Here is a 17,599-nt window from a genome sequence, read left to right on the forward strand (position 1 = left end):
GCCATTACGCGACTCCGCCTCAGCGAGCGGCTTCGGGCCCGCGGCCGAAGCCGCTCGCAAGGTTTTTGCCGCCTAAGAGCCGGGTTTCTGAAAGTCACTTACCCAGCAGCTGAGGAAAACTCTACCTTCACCTCATTATTTTTTTTTTTTTTTCAGCGTCCAGACCCCCTGAAAATAAAATTTCTCTGTCCAAACCTGCCACAGCATTTAAAACCTCAGGGTTTTAAAAACAAAACCAAAACACCAGGTACTAAATAAGTTACACACACCTGTGTGCGATAGGCTAGAGACAAGACGTGGGATGGCTGCGCTTGTTTTTTCATGTCCCTGACTAAAACACTGCTTTATTTAACACAAAAACACCACAGTGTTTGCCTTTTGTTACCTGCAAAGCTGCCTCGCAGGGCTGATGCCCAGCACCACCTACGTTTTGGCCTCAAAGCCTTTACTAACTGCCATACAAACGCTTAATTTTAGGTGGGCTAGTCACATCTTGTCTTTCAGTGACACTGGCGGTGGGTGTGAATACAAGCAATGAGTATTTTCAGCACTAGGATTTGTGACTTACTCTCTAGGGAGCCACAGGAAGGTTGCCCAGCTGTTGGACATACCTTCATTTTAAACACTGCTGGTGGGCATGGTAAGAAAAACCTACACCTGCAGTTCTCTGAAAAAAAAAATTAACTTCGGGAGAGAGAGTGAGGAGGAGTAAAACTGCTGGAAAGCCTGGTTTTTAAGTTCAAAAGGCATCTCCTCTGAAGCCCAGCATTGGAAGGCTTTGTTCATCACCACAGCAATCCGATCGAGTTCCTTTTCCTTTGAAAGCTGAGCCAGCCCTGGAGTCGTGCTCTGTCCCCGCTGATTCGGGATGGAGAAGCCTCCATCTTGAGATGGAGAAGCTCCTCTTGGGATGGGATGCCTTACTTGGGACGGAGAAGCCTCTTTGTCCTTAAAAGTGTTTACGTCCTCTGGACACGCTCACGTTCCTCAGAACTGTCAGGATGACGTAGTGTAACTTTCTGTCATTGATGGTGCACGTTATGGGTTTTGCTCTGCATTCCATACTGTCCTCTCGCCCGCATCACGGCCTCCCATTTTCCAGGATTAGGGGCTCTGTTTCTCCCCTACTCCTTTGCAGGCTGGCACACCTCCTCGCTCAGTTCCACCTCCGCCTTCCTTACTTGCTGCCTGCTATGCCGCTTTCATCTTTCCACATGCTATCTGGCCCCCTTCCCATATGATACTCTGTTATTTCAGTTTTTTTGCTTCTTTCCTTCTAGCAGCTTTAATTCTGACAGTGGCTTCTTGCTTTCCTTTTCCCTGCTGCAATATTGACCCATAGTCAAAGTAGCAAGACCAGTAGTAATCTGAGTTTCTGTCTGTGTCTGCAGGCTTTTGTGCTTTCTGTTGCAGTGAAGGGGAATATATGGTTCTTAACAGCTGAAAATAAATATCGGGATAATAAACCAGCATGTTACAGCTTTAATGGGATAAAAATAAATCCATGCACTGCACTACTAATGGATCTGTAGTCACCCAGGTTTAAAATAACTAGATATAATGTATTATCGTCAATGGTGTTCATGCTTTTACACCTTTTTCAGCATTAACAATAGTGATGCCGTACCAGCTACCTAATATGGCAGGAAGAACACAGTTAGCCCAGATACTTGGCTAGTCTGTGAAACCTTTGTTTGCAACAGTCACTAGCAGTCGGGGGGGGGGGGGAAGTGTCTTTTAATATGAAGGCTGTTTACCCTTTATGGTTTTGGTCTGCTGTTTTAGAATTGTATTGCTAATTTCTAACCTCAAACATGACAATCAGCATGACTCTGGAAAAGTAGCGATGCTTTATCATATGTAGTGCAATGCACAAATAACCTTCTGTACTGTTCAACTGCTGGAGTTGCCAAGACTTGTGTATTCCTCTTAGGACAAGCGAGGAGGTCTGCTAGCCACGTGCAGTGGCTTTGGAGAAGCTGATGGGGGGAAGGCGAAAGGGAAATCCAGGTACAGAGCACGAACTGTCCGTTGTTGTATTTTAGGACTAGGAAGCTATTGTTATCTCTCGCTTCCCTCTGTTAGTTAAATTACCATTTAAGACAGGTCTATGGCAGCCTGGTTTAACCTGTATTGTACTGCTGCTTTTTTACGTGCTAACACTGACGTTGGGCTTCCTGTTGCTGGCGGAAGCCTTCTAAGAAAGCACTCAAATCGTCATGGCTTACCATGAATACAGTTACACAGTTTCCTCCTGGAAATTCCAAAAGCCTTTTTCAGGTCATGTACATTTTGTTCCAAGCAACCCGTAAGGCAGACAGTGGGTCATCTGAGCATTTCTATGCTGCAGAAGCGTGTCGTCTGCCTACACTAAGATGTCACCAGTGGAGAGGAAAATACTTCTACACAGAAGAAACCCGAACGCGTAGAGAAGACAGACAAGATATGTGGCTTATGAACTTTTAACTTCTAGGATCGTAGGAAAACACACAAAAGAATACATTTTTTTCTCAGTTATATTTATTTGAAAGACCTTAAGCTTTTTATTAACAGCTTAGATGAAAACTTGCATGCTTATATCTGATTTTAAACACTTAGACAATTCAATTAAACAGAATTTTGAAAGCTCTGCACATGCATTAGATACGTAAAAGCCAATGTTAATTCACACGTAACAGGCAACTTACCTGGCAAATGTATTTGTGTCCTTCGAAGGCAGGTGCCCGACAGAAACGCTGAGGAAACAAGCACACTGTGCAACCGGCTCTCGCAGGCACCGCCGGGCCTGGAGAGATGCGAGGGATGCTCCAAAGGGTGAAATGTGCCTGAGCCCTGCTGAGCCACCACCGCTCTCCCCTCCAGGACGAACCCAAAAACAAGGGCAGCAGCACAGGGAACCCAGCAGCACAATGCCCTTGCTGGTCTGGTAGGGCTCAAGATAACCCTGTGCTGCTGTAGAGCTGGTTTGGTCCCCTGCTGCCATACCAAGTTTGAAAGCACTGTACCTCCAGGTTTTTTTGACAATCACAGCATCTCTGTTAGGTTGCTGGTTCCTGTTATTCACTCTCTGGAAGAGGCAACATGGAACTCCCTGCTAGAAGCAGCATCTTTCAGTGCTTTCTGGTTTTCAAGATACTATAAACAGCATTTCATTTTCTTTTAATTATGCGTTCGATCCTTAATACCTCACATCATTCTGATACTTGTTTCTGTCTAGGAACCATTTTTAAATTAGTATGAAATCATACTCAGGACCAGATCCAAGTACCATTAATGATCGTGAGAATCCTTCAACTGAGCAGTTGGCTGGAAGTATTTTACTTCTCGATGCAACAGTGAGATGTTACATGTATTTATGTATCTCTGAGTTGCAGCTATTTAAGAGCAGATAGATTTAAAAATAAACATCATTCATTTCACAGACCAGATGCATCTCCTTCTTCAGAATCTCATTAATTTTTACCAAAAATGCTAACACGTGAAGCTGCTGCCAAAAGCTATCGGCAAACAATAAAAATACCCCAACACTGAACAGTTTCCTCAAGTGACTCTTCTGAGCTTTTTTCCAATCTGGAGTGCAGAATAGAAAGAGACTTAAAAGACTTTTAAACGGTTTATAGTTTTTTCATTTATTGTAGAAAAGTTATTGTAATGCAGTTCATTTTTGTACACCTAAAGTCCATAAAACAAATCCATAGAAATGAGGATACTATCAGCATGCAGTCTGCATTTTCTTTTTTAAATGATTCTGATCACAAAAATAACAACACTTTTTTTTTTCTTTCTTTGAAAGCCACTAAAAGCAGAGGGAGAGCAAAGCATGCAACACTGTACACATTTGCATAGTATATTTTACCCAGCATGCCTTGTAGAATGCTACACATACAGTAACTACAGAAGTAAAAACAGAAAGGGGCAAATCAGCAGAAAACACGAATTTGTGGTTTCATTTTTTTTTTGTTTTTAATTAGTAAAGGCAGTAATGTCTTTACCAGTGTGACTCTGAACTGGCTCCCAGTGCGGCTGGAGGTAGCACTGCCATGCTCTCACTGGGAACCAGTTTGGGTGAGAAACAGAGATCTTCTGGGATCTGAGAAGCCCAAGGTCCGTAGTTTGCAGTTTGAATGGCTGTTTTCATCTTCTTTCTTCACCCCTCTATTTCTGCAGGCATACATAAAATTTGCATTTTGCTTGATTTTCTTCCTATGCTGTTCTTGTACAACATCACTGACTTTCTCTCTCCCTGCAGGAGAAGAGAATCGGGCGTGTTTCAAATGTAAATACACCTTGGGCCTAAGCATGCATTCCTTAAGCTTACTTTCCTTTACATTTTAAATTCTCAGCAATATCAGTGGAAGTTTTGGGTGGACTTGTCCACAGCTCTGAGGGTGTAACATCCTTCTCTCCCCCACCTCCCCATCCCCATACACAAAAGCAAGTAGCTCTGTAGCCCCAAGAACTTATTTACTGGGAGTGTTTCATTCCCAACCTTGGGCTAGTAGTGTATTCATGGTATATTCATCAGTCATATGCCAAAATCTATACATTGGCCAAAATAAGAAGTTATTAATATAATTTCAGCTTTGAGGAGGAAATTAGCAGAAATGAATGCAGGGGACTTTCTGATTTTAAAAGGTTGGGGATTTTTTTCATTAATTAATATGGAAGGAATACAAGTTATTGAAAAATCAATCACATATGCAAAATGCAAGGCTTAGAAATAAACTGCTGAAGTATCAGACAGCAAGTTAAGCTGATCAAAAATGCAATAAATCCACTGAAGCGGGATCAAAAATCTACCCCTTTTTTTTCAAAAATACAATGCCAAATGCAATAGTGGAATTATTGTAAATTTGTGCTATTACAAATGTGCTTCTTTTCCCTTGCTCTGTTTTTACATCATTGGCAAAATATATTATTCTGTACTGTACAATATATTTTCTCACTGTATTGATTTTCTACTGCTTATACAGAGTAGAAGCAATATCAAAGGGGACTGTGGCATTAAATTTAATTACATTTTGTTTTTCAGGAAATATTGATAAGGCATATGATAATCAGTATGTGACATTTATGGTCAGACCTTGCAAATACTGACTTTTGGAGAAGACAGTAATAAACACTGTGTCCAGTAGCAGGTGTCTGTAGGATCTAGTCCACAAAGTAACTCACTGCCAAGGAAGTTGAGGGGAAAAGGCAAGTCTACTAAACATCACCGAGACCAAGCCAATGCTACTCCCAGTTTCACCGCTTTCAAAGGAATAAAGGACTGACACACCCTTATTAACATTTTAAAATGATTTCTACCTTCTCCCAACATTCTCTATATGGATTCAATTACAGTATTTCTCCTGACTTCTTAAATGGATTCCACAAATAATGAGAGAGATCTTAACACAAATTTCAATACTAACTAGCATTTTCAGCTCTTTCTCCAAGTTAATTCCCTACGTATATTTTACAACATTATTAAAATGTATCTTTATTTTTAAAGACATACCTTTATTTTTCTATATAAAATAAATCAGACTTGAATAACAATCTAACAAAGGTTATTCAAATGACGACTCTTCAAATAATGTACTCTCTTTTGGCATGATTTTAAAGATAGTGGGAACTTAATTTCCCCAGTTAAAATTGGCTACATTACAGTATCTTGCAGTCTTGTTACTCTTTGTAGAACCACTATTTGAGGGAATGAGGGGTAACTGCATCAAAACGCATGGTAGTAGAACCCCCTGTATCCAAACCTGTATTAATACCAACTGGGGTAATATAACCCGATTTTATAATACACATTTTTAGAAGTGAAAACAGATTTGTATAAATGGTATCTTACAAAAATGCATCTAATTTTTTCCTCTGTGGCCTCCAATTATTTTTGCTTTAAAAATAAATTAAGACCATGGAATCAAGGACAGGCTTCAGAAGCACTTAATTTGTAAAACAAAATATAGCAGAGGACATGTTTAATACACTCCTAAAGAAAAAGTGACTAATGAAAGCCCTAACTTACTCAAATCAGTATGCTATAAAGTAATAGTATTAGCAATATTTTTCTGAGAATGGTAATGTCAGTAAAGATATGACATTCTGGGGCATTTCAGAGAAGTCTACAGTATTGAGACCGAACTGAATTCAGAAGATTTGCAGTCAAACTGAAATTGAAGCTATGGGCCTACGCACATCCAGAGGAAACACCGTCATCTTGTTATTCCTACAGCTACCTTTCCTCCTTTTTGTAATTTTCACTCTCTCAAGTACGTATTAAACATTATTTTAAAAGCAAGGAGCACAAAAGATTAAACCCCCAAATACCAACTTCAGAAGCAGCTTTCAAACCTGGAGAAAACACAGTAAAACGTTTCTCTATTTGCAGCAAACCCAACACTAACGCTGTGAGGACAACCACTGCAAACGTGTCCGCCAAGTCACAGAGCCACCTCCAATCCCAAGCACACTTAATTTATCTGGGTCCATCAGAGTTAAGTCAAAAAGACATGGTATTAGAAGCAGGCTGAGTGCCCAGTAGCTGAGAAGTAGTGTGATTAGCAAGAGGTAACAGCACTCGCTTCAGAAACTGCTCTTGCTGATCAAGTACAAAATCAGGGGCACCACCTGATTTCCATGGCAAGATGATTTTTTCAGGATAAAATCTAGGTGTGGGGCCACACTGCACTATCAATTCTTAAGCAGAGGAACCGATTTTTGCCAGACTGACCTGTTTAGAAAATGATCATCTAATTTGGCCCATTTTTTATAAACTAGAAACTGTTATACAACAGCTTTAGTTGCGTTCCTTTAAACATTAACTGCATAATATACTCGAGTTAGAAAACATCATCATTTGTGAGTTGCACATCCCATGGGATAAATCTTCATCTATGGAACTAGTAAAAGAACCTGTACATCTGCTAAATACAACTTGTCAAAGTATTTTAAATTAAAAGTTTAACAATTAATTGTCTTTAAAGTGGCTTCAGGATTGTTAAAGTACTTTGTTCATTCATTCATGAACATATGAATGCACTGAAATATATTGTCTTTAGATATTATGATTGTTGTTACCAACTTTATTGGTTAAATGGTCATTAATCCAAAGGTGTCCTAATGAAAAACTCAGATTAACAGCAACAACAAAAAAAAACTTAAAAAAATTGGGTTTTTATAAACACTTCTAAAATCCTCTGTATAAGCCAGAGCTTAGGAACAGAACTCCGATCTTTAATAACATTTTAATAACAAGAAGAAATGGTACGAGGACTGCAAAATTAGTCTTACTCGTATTCATTCAGGAATACATGAACTTCACAATTTTATATAGCGCCATTGCATAATAAATCACAACACAGCTGGCTAGCATTGCTGAAGTTCTAATGCAAATACTATGAGTTAGCATGTCCTCATCAACATTGCAGCTTTTACTGATTACCATGTTTCCTAAAAATAATTTACTTTTTAAAATAAAAGAGTTCCCATAGCTTGTATCTAGAATAAAGTAATAATCTATTAGCATGTTCGGTATATTTGTACTTAAAGATAGATCTATCTTCAAAGAATTAAAAAAACAGCAAGCAAGGAAACCTGCTGGATCACTTATAACTGGTTTCTTATATTAAAATGGAATGGGCAGTGGGAGAGGAGAGAGTAAACTAATTACATACAAGAGTAAAGTAAACTTAAACCCACATAATAAAGGAACTCAATGTGGTCTTTCAAGACAATACATGACTTCCCTCACAAGCTTGTTTTTATTAGAACAAAGAAAAGTAGTTTTGGCACTTCAGATGCTGCAGGTGATGGAATTTGTGCATATGTGTTGTGTAGATCTTTCCCTTTACTAGCATGACATGGAAGACTTAAAAACAAGGCTCCAAAAGGCTCTAAATGACATTTTTGTCTAGGAAATGATAAAGCAGTAACCTTGTTTACTAGAAAATATATGTAGGTGCTTCGCAGCTACCTGCCATTAAAATGCAAATATCTTCAAGCAGTTAAATGATCTGATCCCTAATGCTACTACAGAATAAAGATAAACAGCTGTCTAATCTAGGTTTATACATCTCAGTGCATCCTTTGCAATTAATACTTTAATGCACACAAACAAGAAACTTATTAAAGCTTATAGAAAAAATGTTTTGCCTAATGCCTTCTTTCTCATGCAGGTATGTGTGCTGTACATGTAACAAAGACTTGTAAAAATTACTGGAGAATGCTCCGCTGTGCTATAGCAGACAATATTAGAGAAGGCAGCTGAAGCTACCATTCCCAGACCAGATCTTGCCATGCCTTCTCAGCCTAAATGCTCGTTTGGAATCTGCAGGCATTCAGCCTGAGAAAATCAAACAGGATCAGGTCTGTCATATCCATTCTTAACTCTGTTACTCCAATGGATGCAGATATTTTCATTTTTTTTCTCAGTAACTGGCCCATTCGAATCATCTAGTGGTGTTGAAGGCTGCCTTTCAGGCAGTGAAGTTGTTTAAAAAATTAATCATGCATCCGCAATCTTTTAATGCTGCTAGAGATGTACATCATTTTTGGTTGTACCAGATACGAGATGAATTACTTCTCCCATTGTTAACATCAAGAAGATAACCAGACTCAGCGGTGGTGAAAAATACCAGTGATCTTTGCTAACTGGTCCAGAAAGTAGAAGAAACCGTAATATTCAGGAAATTCATTTAGTGCTACATGCTTTTAAAGCCTACTTTTAGCAGGCTTTGGGAAGAAAATAAGCAAATATAAAAGTTAATGATCCTCATTTTTGAAAAAAATAATGATGACGTGAACCTGCATAAAAAAATGCATGTTCAGCATAGTTCTGTCAATTTTAGAAAATGCATGCAGTGGGGAATTTCAGGAGTCTCTGCTTAAAGACATTAGTGGGTTGTATAAAACGGTCAATTATGGTAAATTTTTCAGTCACATTGGATCTAAGGCTTCACTGATCATGTAAGACATAAGGTCCAAAAACATAAATTTATCTATTTGAAGAAAGTGACGACTCAGTAGGTGAAAAGAAGTGATTGTTAGGAAGTAAGGCAGCAATATCTCCAAAGATTTATCATAGTTCTTTGAATCAAAACCATCAGCTCTACGACTTTACTGTGAGCAGATTTTTTTCTCATACTCCATTTTTATTGCAAGCTAATTCTGACCAATATGTTATTTTAAGTGTTTATCTTTTACAAATATTTAACCCCACTCCCTTCCCTCAGATTTCAATACTGAAATTTGAACTGATCTTCTGGAGAGTTCTTGTGCGATGCTGGAATTTTCAGACATTCAAAGATGGATTTTGAAAGATGTAACATATAAGTAGGTACTCAGATGTACTGGAATGTAGGTACTCTACACACTGGGTAAGAAGAGTGTATTGTTTTCCATTTAAAAAGGCAGAATACTAAAAAAGGGAGAAAAAATATTATGTATCTATACACTAATGTTCCATTTTGGGAATACTAGCTGTATTCAGGTAAACGAGAAAAAAAAAAAAAAGACTATTCTCAACCTCTAACCATACAAACTATTCTTAAGTTTGTTCATTTTCCTGTTTCTATTTCCCCTTATCCTGTCACAGTTCATCATTGCTGACCGCAACAAAAATGTCAGTACTGTCTAAACTAAAGAAATCATTTTGCTGCAACATTCACGCCAGGTCTAAAAATAATTTCAAACTGGAAAGTATTTTGTAACTGCTGCAATAATCTGTGATATTTGGCACTCTGAATAGTTTACATTTGGTTTGTCTGAATAAGCCATTCTGGAAATAAGTAGTTAGAATAAATCCTTTTATTCTAACTTCAAATGTAAATTGAGCTTCCAGCAAACAAATACTGTAGCTGACTTTCTGGCTTCTAGTGGTTTGTAATTTTCAGATTTTTCATTTATATTTTTTTTCAATTGATTGCAACATGCTCAAGTCGACTTTCCAGTCAATTCACCCAAATTCCAACAGGAATTGGTTTATAAATTGGTTCCAACTGGAACTGGTCACTTGGAATTTCCAGCACAGGAAATTATGTTATAAGTGCCTTGATAAGTACCCTAAATTACAAACGGATGTGTCTAATATCTAACGACAAGAAAAAGTATGGCTATAAATGCAAATGCTGTACTAAAAAAAAAAACAACCCAAAAAACAATCTATATGATTGGGCATAAACATAAGGGCATGGTAACTTTTTTTTGCCCCCTACTTAACATCAAATGACAGCAGAGTGCAACTTCAGTATAACCGCGTTACACCTGCCAAATTAAGATGATTTTTTTTTTTTTTCCTAGCTACGTTATGGCAAGTTATCAACTGATGAATACTATTTTTCCCCAGGTTCTTGAACTCAAAGCCTGTGTCGTGAATCATGGCTATATCCTCCAGGGGATCCTCGGTTCCTATGGGGTTTGTAAGTGTCCTGGTATGAGTCAGAGTATTCTTCTTCCACTAGAGGATAGTGATCTCGGCTGTGTTGGGAACTGGAAGACAAGCGGTTCCTGCTCTTCCGAGCCCTTTCATTGTGATAATTTTCATCTGAGGTCATTAGACTTCGTCGCTCAATTGGAGAGTTCTCTGTAGAATGGCTGCTGTGCCTCATACGCTGGCTCTACGAGTGCCAAAGAATCCAAGCATTAATACAGACAAAGAGTATTTTACATTTTTTAGCTTGAGACTTATTCTGAGGTCTTTCAGAATCCATCCACTTTTGTGTTATTCATTTTATATTAAAGTCTGTATGCTACAGGAATGGGTTACAAGAATTGTCTGGTTCCTAGAGCTGAAAGCAGACCATACACAGTATTACAATGTGTACCTTAAGGTATTCACCTTGTTAAATATCACAGGCCATTTAGCATGAAAAGTGAGCTGATGTATTCAGCATTTATCACTTTTCTCTGATCATGAACGTAACATTCATGCTTCTATTCTGCTTGGAAAATTTTGAGCATTGATTTATGTGGTTTTAGAAAACATCTGAAGATGTTTCTTGGAATTTTTTTTTTTGTTTGTTTGGGTTTTTTTTGTTTTTTTTTTTTTTTAAGGTGCAGCTCTGAGCCTTATTTAAAAACCTTCACATTACCAAACAAATGATGGACTCCTAACCAGGCAGCTAAGGGGTGGCTAAAATTATTAGATATGAACAAATTATTTCAACTAAAACATAATAAATACTTTAAATATGTTGACAGAAAATCCTTTTCTAAGATAATTTATTAATTAAAAGGTTTAGCCTTTGCTATCCTCACGTTCCTGTAATGATAATGTGCTACATTTGTCACATGAACAAAATTAGTTCATATTTTTTGCCAGTGAACTGGCACAATGAAGAAATAGCCTAAAAAAAATTTGTTTGCTGTCATCACACATTAAACCTCTCAAAAGTATACCCATCCATACTCTCAGAACAAACCCGGTCAATACTTTTCCTTCTCTAGATTACACACCCAATGTCATTCTTCTTATCCTGTAACTGCCAAGAGAATGCTGCCGCGACAGTTGCACTCTCGTGGCCTCAGGTTCCTGCGCACAGACAGCATCGTCTGCGCCCCTCAGTTCTGAATTCTGGCCGATGCTCTCTGCGCTATAAAACCTTCCTCCTATTGCTACACCCTCTCTGTATGGCAACTGTTTAGCTGCATAATTTATAACAAAAGGCTTGTCTGCAAGGGGAAGTAACTGTGCAGATGGGTATACATTTACAGCACAGCAGATACGATGTCGTATCTCTTTGTGTGGATCGATGCTACCAAGGTTACTCACTGAGAGATTCCACATAACGAGCTGGTGTGGAAAAGGTGCCCTTCTGCAGATTCACACACTCAGCTACTGGGTAGCAACTTCTACCACATTATACCCAAGTTTTCCTTATAGCATCCTGTTTTAGTAGTGATTATATGTCAAAGTCCACTTATTTTCTTCACAAATTATACTTCTCATATTTATTTGACCTAGACATGCAATTTTGATATATAATCACCTAATCACTTGCAACTTTAACTTTCTGTGCTCACACCCTCTATCTTCCCTGTAGTAATTTACCTCTCTGGCTGCAACCTGCTCCTTTCTAGAAACCTTCCTGTTTCCCTGCCTCGATTGTGTAGTCGTTCTGATCCCGCTATTTACCTCCTGAGAGGTGTAAGCACGGGATAAAACTGGTGTGGTTATATGCTGGTCGTATGCCCCAAATAACTTTTGATCCTGCAGTGCAAATGGAATGATAAGCTGCATTATGTTTTCTGCAGTAACAGACTCAAAATGCAAATCCCCTGGAGCCTAAGAAACACATATCCCCAAAACTTGAACTATAGGATTTAAGTCCATTCTCTGAAATTAGATCAAACTGTATAGGTTTAGAGCTACCCAGGGATTAGCTACAAAGGCAAACAACTGGCCCATAGGAGTCAGCAATGACAAAATTTACTCTTCCTATTGAGGACTGCAAACACAGAGCTCAACATCAACATCTTCCCCTTTTTGGCAAGGTCATGACCAAGGATCAAATGACCACCAGCTTTGGCAGGTGTACCACACACGGTGTGATGGGATACAGCTGGAGCATGCCGTCGCCTGTACCCTCCCTTTTACTCTGACTCTTCTGTATCTATGCCATTTAATTTCACCCTGATGACCTTTGTGAAGCCCAAAGACTTAAGTTAAATCAGTAGTTTCGATCTTCAGTAAACTGAAGTCCAGGCCACAATCAAATAAAAAAGGAATACTCCTAAGTCCCAATTAGGTGAAGTATGTACAGATTGTCCCAGCAAATCTGTATCATTCTCAGGTGTGACTGTTACACGAGGCTCTGGGCTTTTGGTATTCAGTTCCCCAAGGTATCAGGCGAGAAGGAGTCACAAGGTCATAAGAAGTATAAATTCTTAATGTATCATAAGCACCTAAGCTAGTTTAATTCCTAGGATTTGCATGAGTGCTTTGTAATTACCATACCACATCATTACAGTTAAAACTGATTCAAATCCTTCCGAAGGCTTGAATTAGTATAAAACCTCTAGGTGGATAAGCACTTCAGATGATGGAAGTCTTTACTGCAAGATAACCATGTAAAACACCAGAACTCTTTAAACGGGCCTGAACACTTAAGTGGCACTGAAAGCCAAATCCTGCAGTCTCTAGTTGGGCATCATTCACTCAGGGAGAAATTTACCCCTCTGCAGAGAACTAGCACCATTCAAGTCCCACCTAAGCCTTCACAATTAGGGTGAAGTGGGGATTAAGTGATGCATACCTTCAGCCAGCCCACTGCACAGGGGTGATTTTCATCTTCAGTGTGAGTTTTCCCTAAGTAAATGGAGCAACATTTCACAGTTACTGCTGGTGTCCATTGATCAGAGAGAAATAAATGCCTGAAAAAAATTCTGTGGATACACCCAGTTTTCAAAATGAAACTGAAGAGGTGAAAGTTCTGCAGATGGCATTTTATTGTCATGAAGGGATGGAAAACTGAAATTTTAAGGCAAGTGAAAATGGAAACAACAGTTTACATGTGCATGTTATTAGTAATAGAACAGTGCTTGTGCATTCAGCCAGTCAGGAAACAGTGGCTTACTGATCCTAATAAAATCAAGCACAGCATTAGAAATGTGAATATCAAGTATCATGCACTTTCAGTGAAGTGCAATTCACTCACAGAAAAAACAGCTTTATGTTAATTGAAAACACTGAACAATGCATCATTTCCTTAAAAATTGTTACCTGCTTCCAGATACTCTACAAGCAGAACAGAGGTTACATGTCAGGTGAATTATTCATTAAACGTAATTTGCTCAAGTCTACTTTTGACATACATTAGAAAGTGCACACTCCTAGAAAGTCACACACATACAGAACTCCTTCTGAAACTTTCAGACTTAGAAGTTCGCTGCAATCCTGATCTTCTCAAGCATTCATAACTATTAATAAAAAACATTTTCTGTTTTCAAACTTAGTAAAGCACGTACTTCTCATTAAGGACTATTTACATGCCACGTTTGAAGTTTCAAAGTTCAGCCGTTTTTGAGCTATCCCTGTGGAAAAAAATGGTCAGTATTTTTTTGAATGGGTAAAAAAAATGTATTTTATTCACACTCAAAGAACTCAAAAAGATGAAGGCATTTTGCTGATACAAGAGACAAGCATGGAAGTTTTTCACCCAAAAGTGAATGTTTTGTGAAGATATGAGGGTAGAAATAAAAGGGATCATTACAGACACTGTTCTGCATTCTTAAATACAGCAGCTGTTAGCTCAACTGCTGTGACACACTGTACATGCGTATTCTCAATCTTACAGGGTCTCATTTGCAGTCATGTTTTTTCCAGGTCAAAAAAGGCCATTTTCTAATATGGCTACAATACCACTTAACAGAGTGTCATTTAACTCTTCCTCAAGAACTCACTCCTTGCCAGAAAATTTATGGCCGTTTTACTTCCCGTTAAAGAGCAAGCAGAGCAGTCACAGTGCTTCAGCACTCAGCTGACTAACTGCTTCTTCACCGATTATGGGCCTTAGCTTGCCTTCTTACTGCTGGCAGTGGCCAAACAGTGAATAATAACTAATGAAACAAATATAAGTTATGCTATCTATATAAGACATATTACACTATTTTCCCATAGATTAAAAAACCCCACCTGATCTGCACTGGTGTTTGGGGCTGAAATGTATTTTCATACCTGTAATCCAGAGATTGCAGCAGGATATGGTGAAAGTGCAGTGGATCCTAAATTTCGTCCAAGGAGAGGAGTCATGGGTGTGCTACTGGTGGTGTGAGTAGCACGCCAGTATGCCTCAAGGTATTCTGCCAAGTGTTCGCAAGCATCTTCAAGCTGATTTTCATCCAAAATTACATCAAACATTTCCTGATCACAACAACAAAGTTTGGTTCGTTACAATGTTATTGATGAAAAGAAAGAGTTGTTTAACAATTCTCATCATGCTAATCCTTTAAAATTCAGTAAATAAGAATCAGAGCACGGGATTGCAAAAGAAAGTTATACAAGTGGGCTTATAAGGTGATCAAAAGCCAAAGCTCTCAGAAGTCACTGTATCCTTTCAGCGAGGTTCACTAGATACTGCGTGAGCCCTACCATGCTCAAAGGTACAAGACTCCTTTAATGAATTTATTTTGCTCTAAGATAGGAACTGAAGCTAGGTGTCAGAGTAACACAGGGGTGCTTTGCATTGGTTTTGGACCCACGGCCTCATGCATACTTCCCTCATCCTAATTGTGAACACATTTCCAGAGTGACGATGCCCCTAAAAACATTTCCACTTCAGTGAACACAGGGTGCATTTCTGTTAGCAGCAGTATTTCTGCTTCAGCAAGGGTACTGCAGGACATCCATCCATTCAGATACTTACAGCTGGGAATTCTGCAGAGACTATCTCCATGCACTGTTTTTTAACTACCTTCATTTATGCCTATCTGGATAGTCTTACCTATCTGTTCTCAAATCTGCAAGACCATGCAGGTACGACCTCTTTCCCTGTAAAATCTGTTTACCAGGGGACAGTACCTGACCATTAGTGCAGGTCCTGGTACTTGCCTCAGACCTGCTCACCGTGCAATCCACAGAGAGGCTATTTACCAGTGAACGGGAAAGGAATTCAAAGCCATGTGGCTTCTGTGCTACCCAAGAAGTCAAAGGGACACTCTGCAGACAATGTTTTCAGATTATCAGCATGATGAGTGCTGATAACAAAGAGCTGATAATAAGCCACCATAAACTGAGTCCCTCAAGAGAAATATATACACATTTTCAGCAGTGAAATTTCACACCTCATCTTTAATCTTAACTCACACCTTAGTGGAAAAAAAATATTGTGAAAATAGCACAGGAAATGAAAATACGTGCAGGTGTTGCAAGTGTACAGAGTAACCGACACAAACCACAGGCTGCTTTTCCTCCATGCATATTTACAGATCTATCCAAAATACATAAAGCTGACATCTATAGAATAAGATATAAAACTGCATGATGAATTCATCATAAATCTTGGTCATGCATCTACCTTCCACCCAAAAGTCTGGTCCGGAACTTACTTTAATACTAAAGCCATTTTATTTAGTTTTTAATTTATTCTCTCTTACCAGCACAGTAGAGAAATGTTTCCTCCTCTGCCAGCAAGTATGAAGTTTTCTTCTTATAAGAGTCCTCCTAACACTACATCGTTTGGTCAAATTCAGTCTTTATTGCTGCTCATTTTGCTCCTCTGTTTATCTATACCCTTTAGACCCTCCTTTGCTATTTGAACACATGTTGATAGAATACATATTCCATTATATCACTCACATCATCATTTGTGGAAGAAGTAATTCAAACGTAGTTAAGTTAGGAAATAAAAGAATGTGGTTTGCTTACACATACTTTGCTTTGGAAAAGAAATTAAAATACTACACTTGGAATATAATATGTGTTTTCATAAATAAAAGTGAATATCGTCACTTTCTGGTCTGTGACTAGTAAGCAGTTCTCCTGCGCTGCTCATTCTTTGCATAGCTGGCCACTGATTTGAGGGCAGCTCTGGCTGTCCGTACAAAACTCAACTTTGCAGGTTGCAAGGTAATTCTGTCTCAAGGCATATTTTCAGCTGCATGCGGTTTTAGCAGCAAGCAGGTCAATGAATACTCTTCCAACACCCTCCAACCTCCTCCTGCTAAACTAGGGAACTGTTTCTCAAGTTTCTTTTTAACCTGGATCAGTTGATTTAGGGAGCTTAGAAAATGCTGTATTGGCTTAACTGATCGTGCTGCAAGGTGGAGGTAAGACAAAGACATTGGAGATGGAAATGCCAGTACTGCTGCCTACAGCTTCCTTTCTTAACGGAGTAAAGCTTCATGCACTTCTAAGAAATGCACAGCTAATACTCTAGCTAACATACCTAAACCACCCAGCTCTGTGACCGTATGTAGCTTCATGTAGTGTTTTGACAGTGATCGCAATTAAATTGCATTTAGGGAGAAAGAACTTTTAACTGCAGTAGTACTGTCACCTTTTTAACAGTTAACTGTAAAATAACACTAGGACTGGTAATGGTGAGCCTCTCAGGCTGTTATTTGAAGTTCACCTGGAAAAACTGCAAAACTGGCAGGATCCTGATTCCAGGGCTCTACAGCGTTTTACAGGGAAAATGAATGACATAGAAAGCACTCAGGTTTTTTTTCTTGCATTTAACAGTTCTGCTCATAGCTAACGTGTGTTCGTTCTATTTCTGTGTATTTGGGAGGAAAGAATCTTTTAAGGGGATCCTCGTTTGCAAGCGTCATGGAGTAAAGCAATTTTCCCCGTTTTCCTTACAATTAATTTTATTCACCGCAATGTTTTCTTACAACATGCGTACAATAGTTACCATATGAGCATTTCCATATACTAGTATTTCTTAAGTGATATACACTAAAGCAGTGGTCTTTCCTGAAGAGAAGATAAAATTAGTTGCCACTGTCCTCTGCTATTTCTTTTAGTTTACTGCATAACCACTGTGAAATACTCTAGGTGCATTACCCCACGTTAGCAACACAAAATAAAATGGTCACGACTACAGAGGCATCCTCCTCACCCACAGGAATGCTCGCTCGGGAGAGGGAGTGTGAGAGGGACTGAGCCGCAGGC

The 17,599-nt window shown here is 38.8% G+C and overlaps 1 protein-coding gene and 1 long non-coding RNA gene across 5 annotated transcripts in view; one reads left to right on the forward strand and one right to left on the reverse strand.

The window, feature by feature from the left end:
* The first annotated feature begins 25 nt into the window (after positions 1-25).
* LOC142031501 (uncharacterized) lies at positions 26-10,466 on the forward strand. The gene is made up of 3 exons (XR_012650548.1): positions 26-247; positions 1,934-2,010; positions 10,334-10,466. It is a non-coding gene; the product is annotated as an uncharacterized LOC142031501 (long non-coding RNA).
* The window catches only part of CACNB4 (calcium voltage-gated channel auxiliary subunit beta 4), a 65,239-nt gene continuing 54,783 nt past the window's right edge, over positions 7,144-17,599 (reverse strand). Inside the window, exons 12-15 of one of the 4 annotated variants that reach the window (XR_012650547.1) lie at positions 14,663-14,848; positions 13,954-14,019; positions 13,242-13,294; positions 10,571-10,604 (exon numbers count right to left, since the gene is read on the reverse strand). Coding sequence is in view for 1 of the 4 variants with exons in the window: in XM_075029070.1 (XP_074885171.1) it covers positions 10,344-10,604; positions 14,663-14,848 (447 nt within the window). In the remaining 3 variants the exon portion in view is untranslated. Of the gene's footprint in view, positions 10,605-13,241; positions 13,295-13,708; positions 13,724-13,953; positions 14,020-14,662; positions 14,849-17,599 lie in introns of those variants that run through there. The other 3 variants (XR_012650546.1, XR_012650545.1, XM_075029070.1) reach the window with 3 other exon arrangements.

The sequence above is a fragment of the Buteo buteo genome, chromosome 5 (assembly GCF_964188355.1).
Source record: "Buteo buteo chromosome 5, bButBut1.hap1.1, whole genome shotgun sequence".
NCBI lineage: Eukaryota > Metazoa > Chordata > Aves > Accipitriformes > Accipitridae > Buteo > Buteo buteo.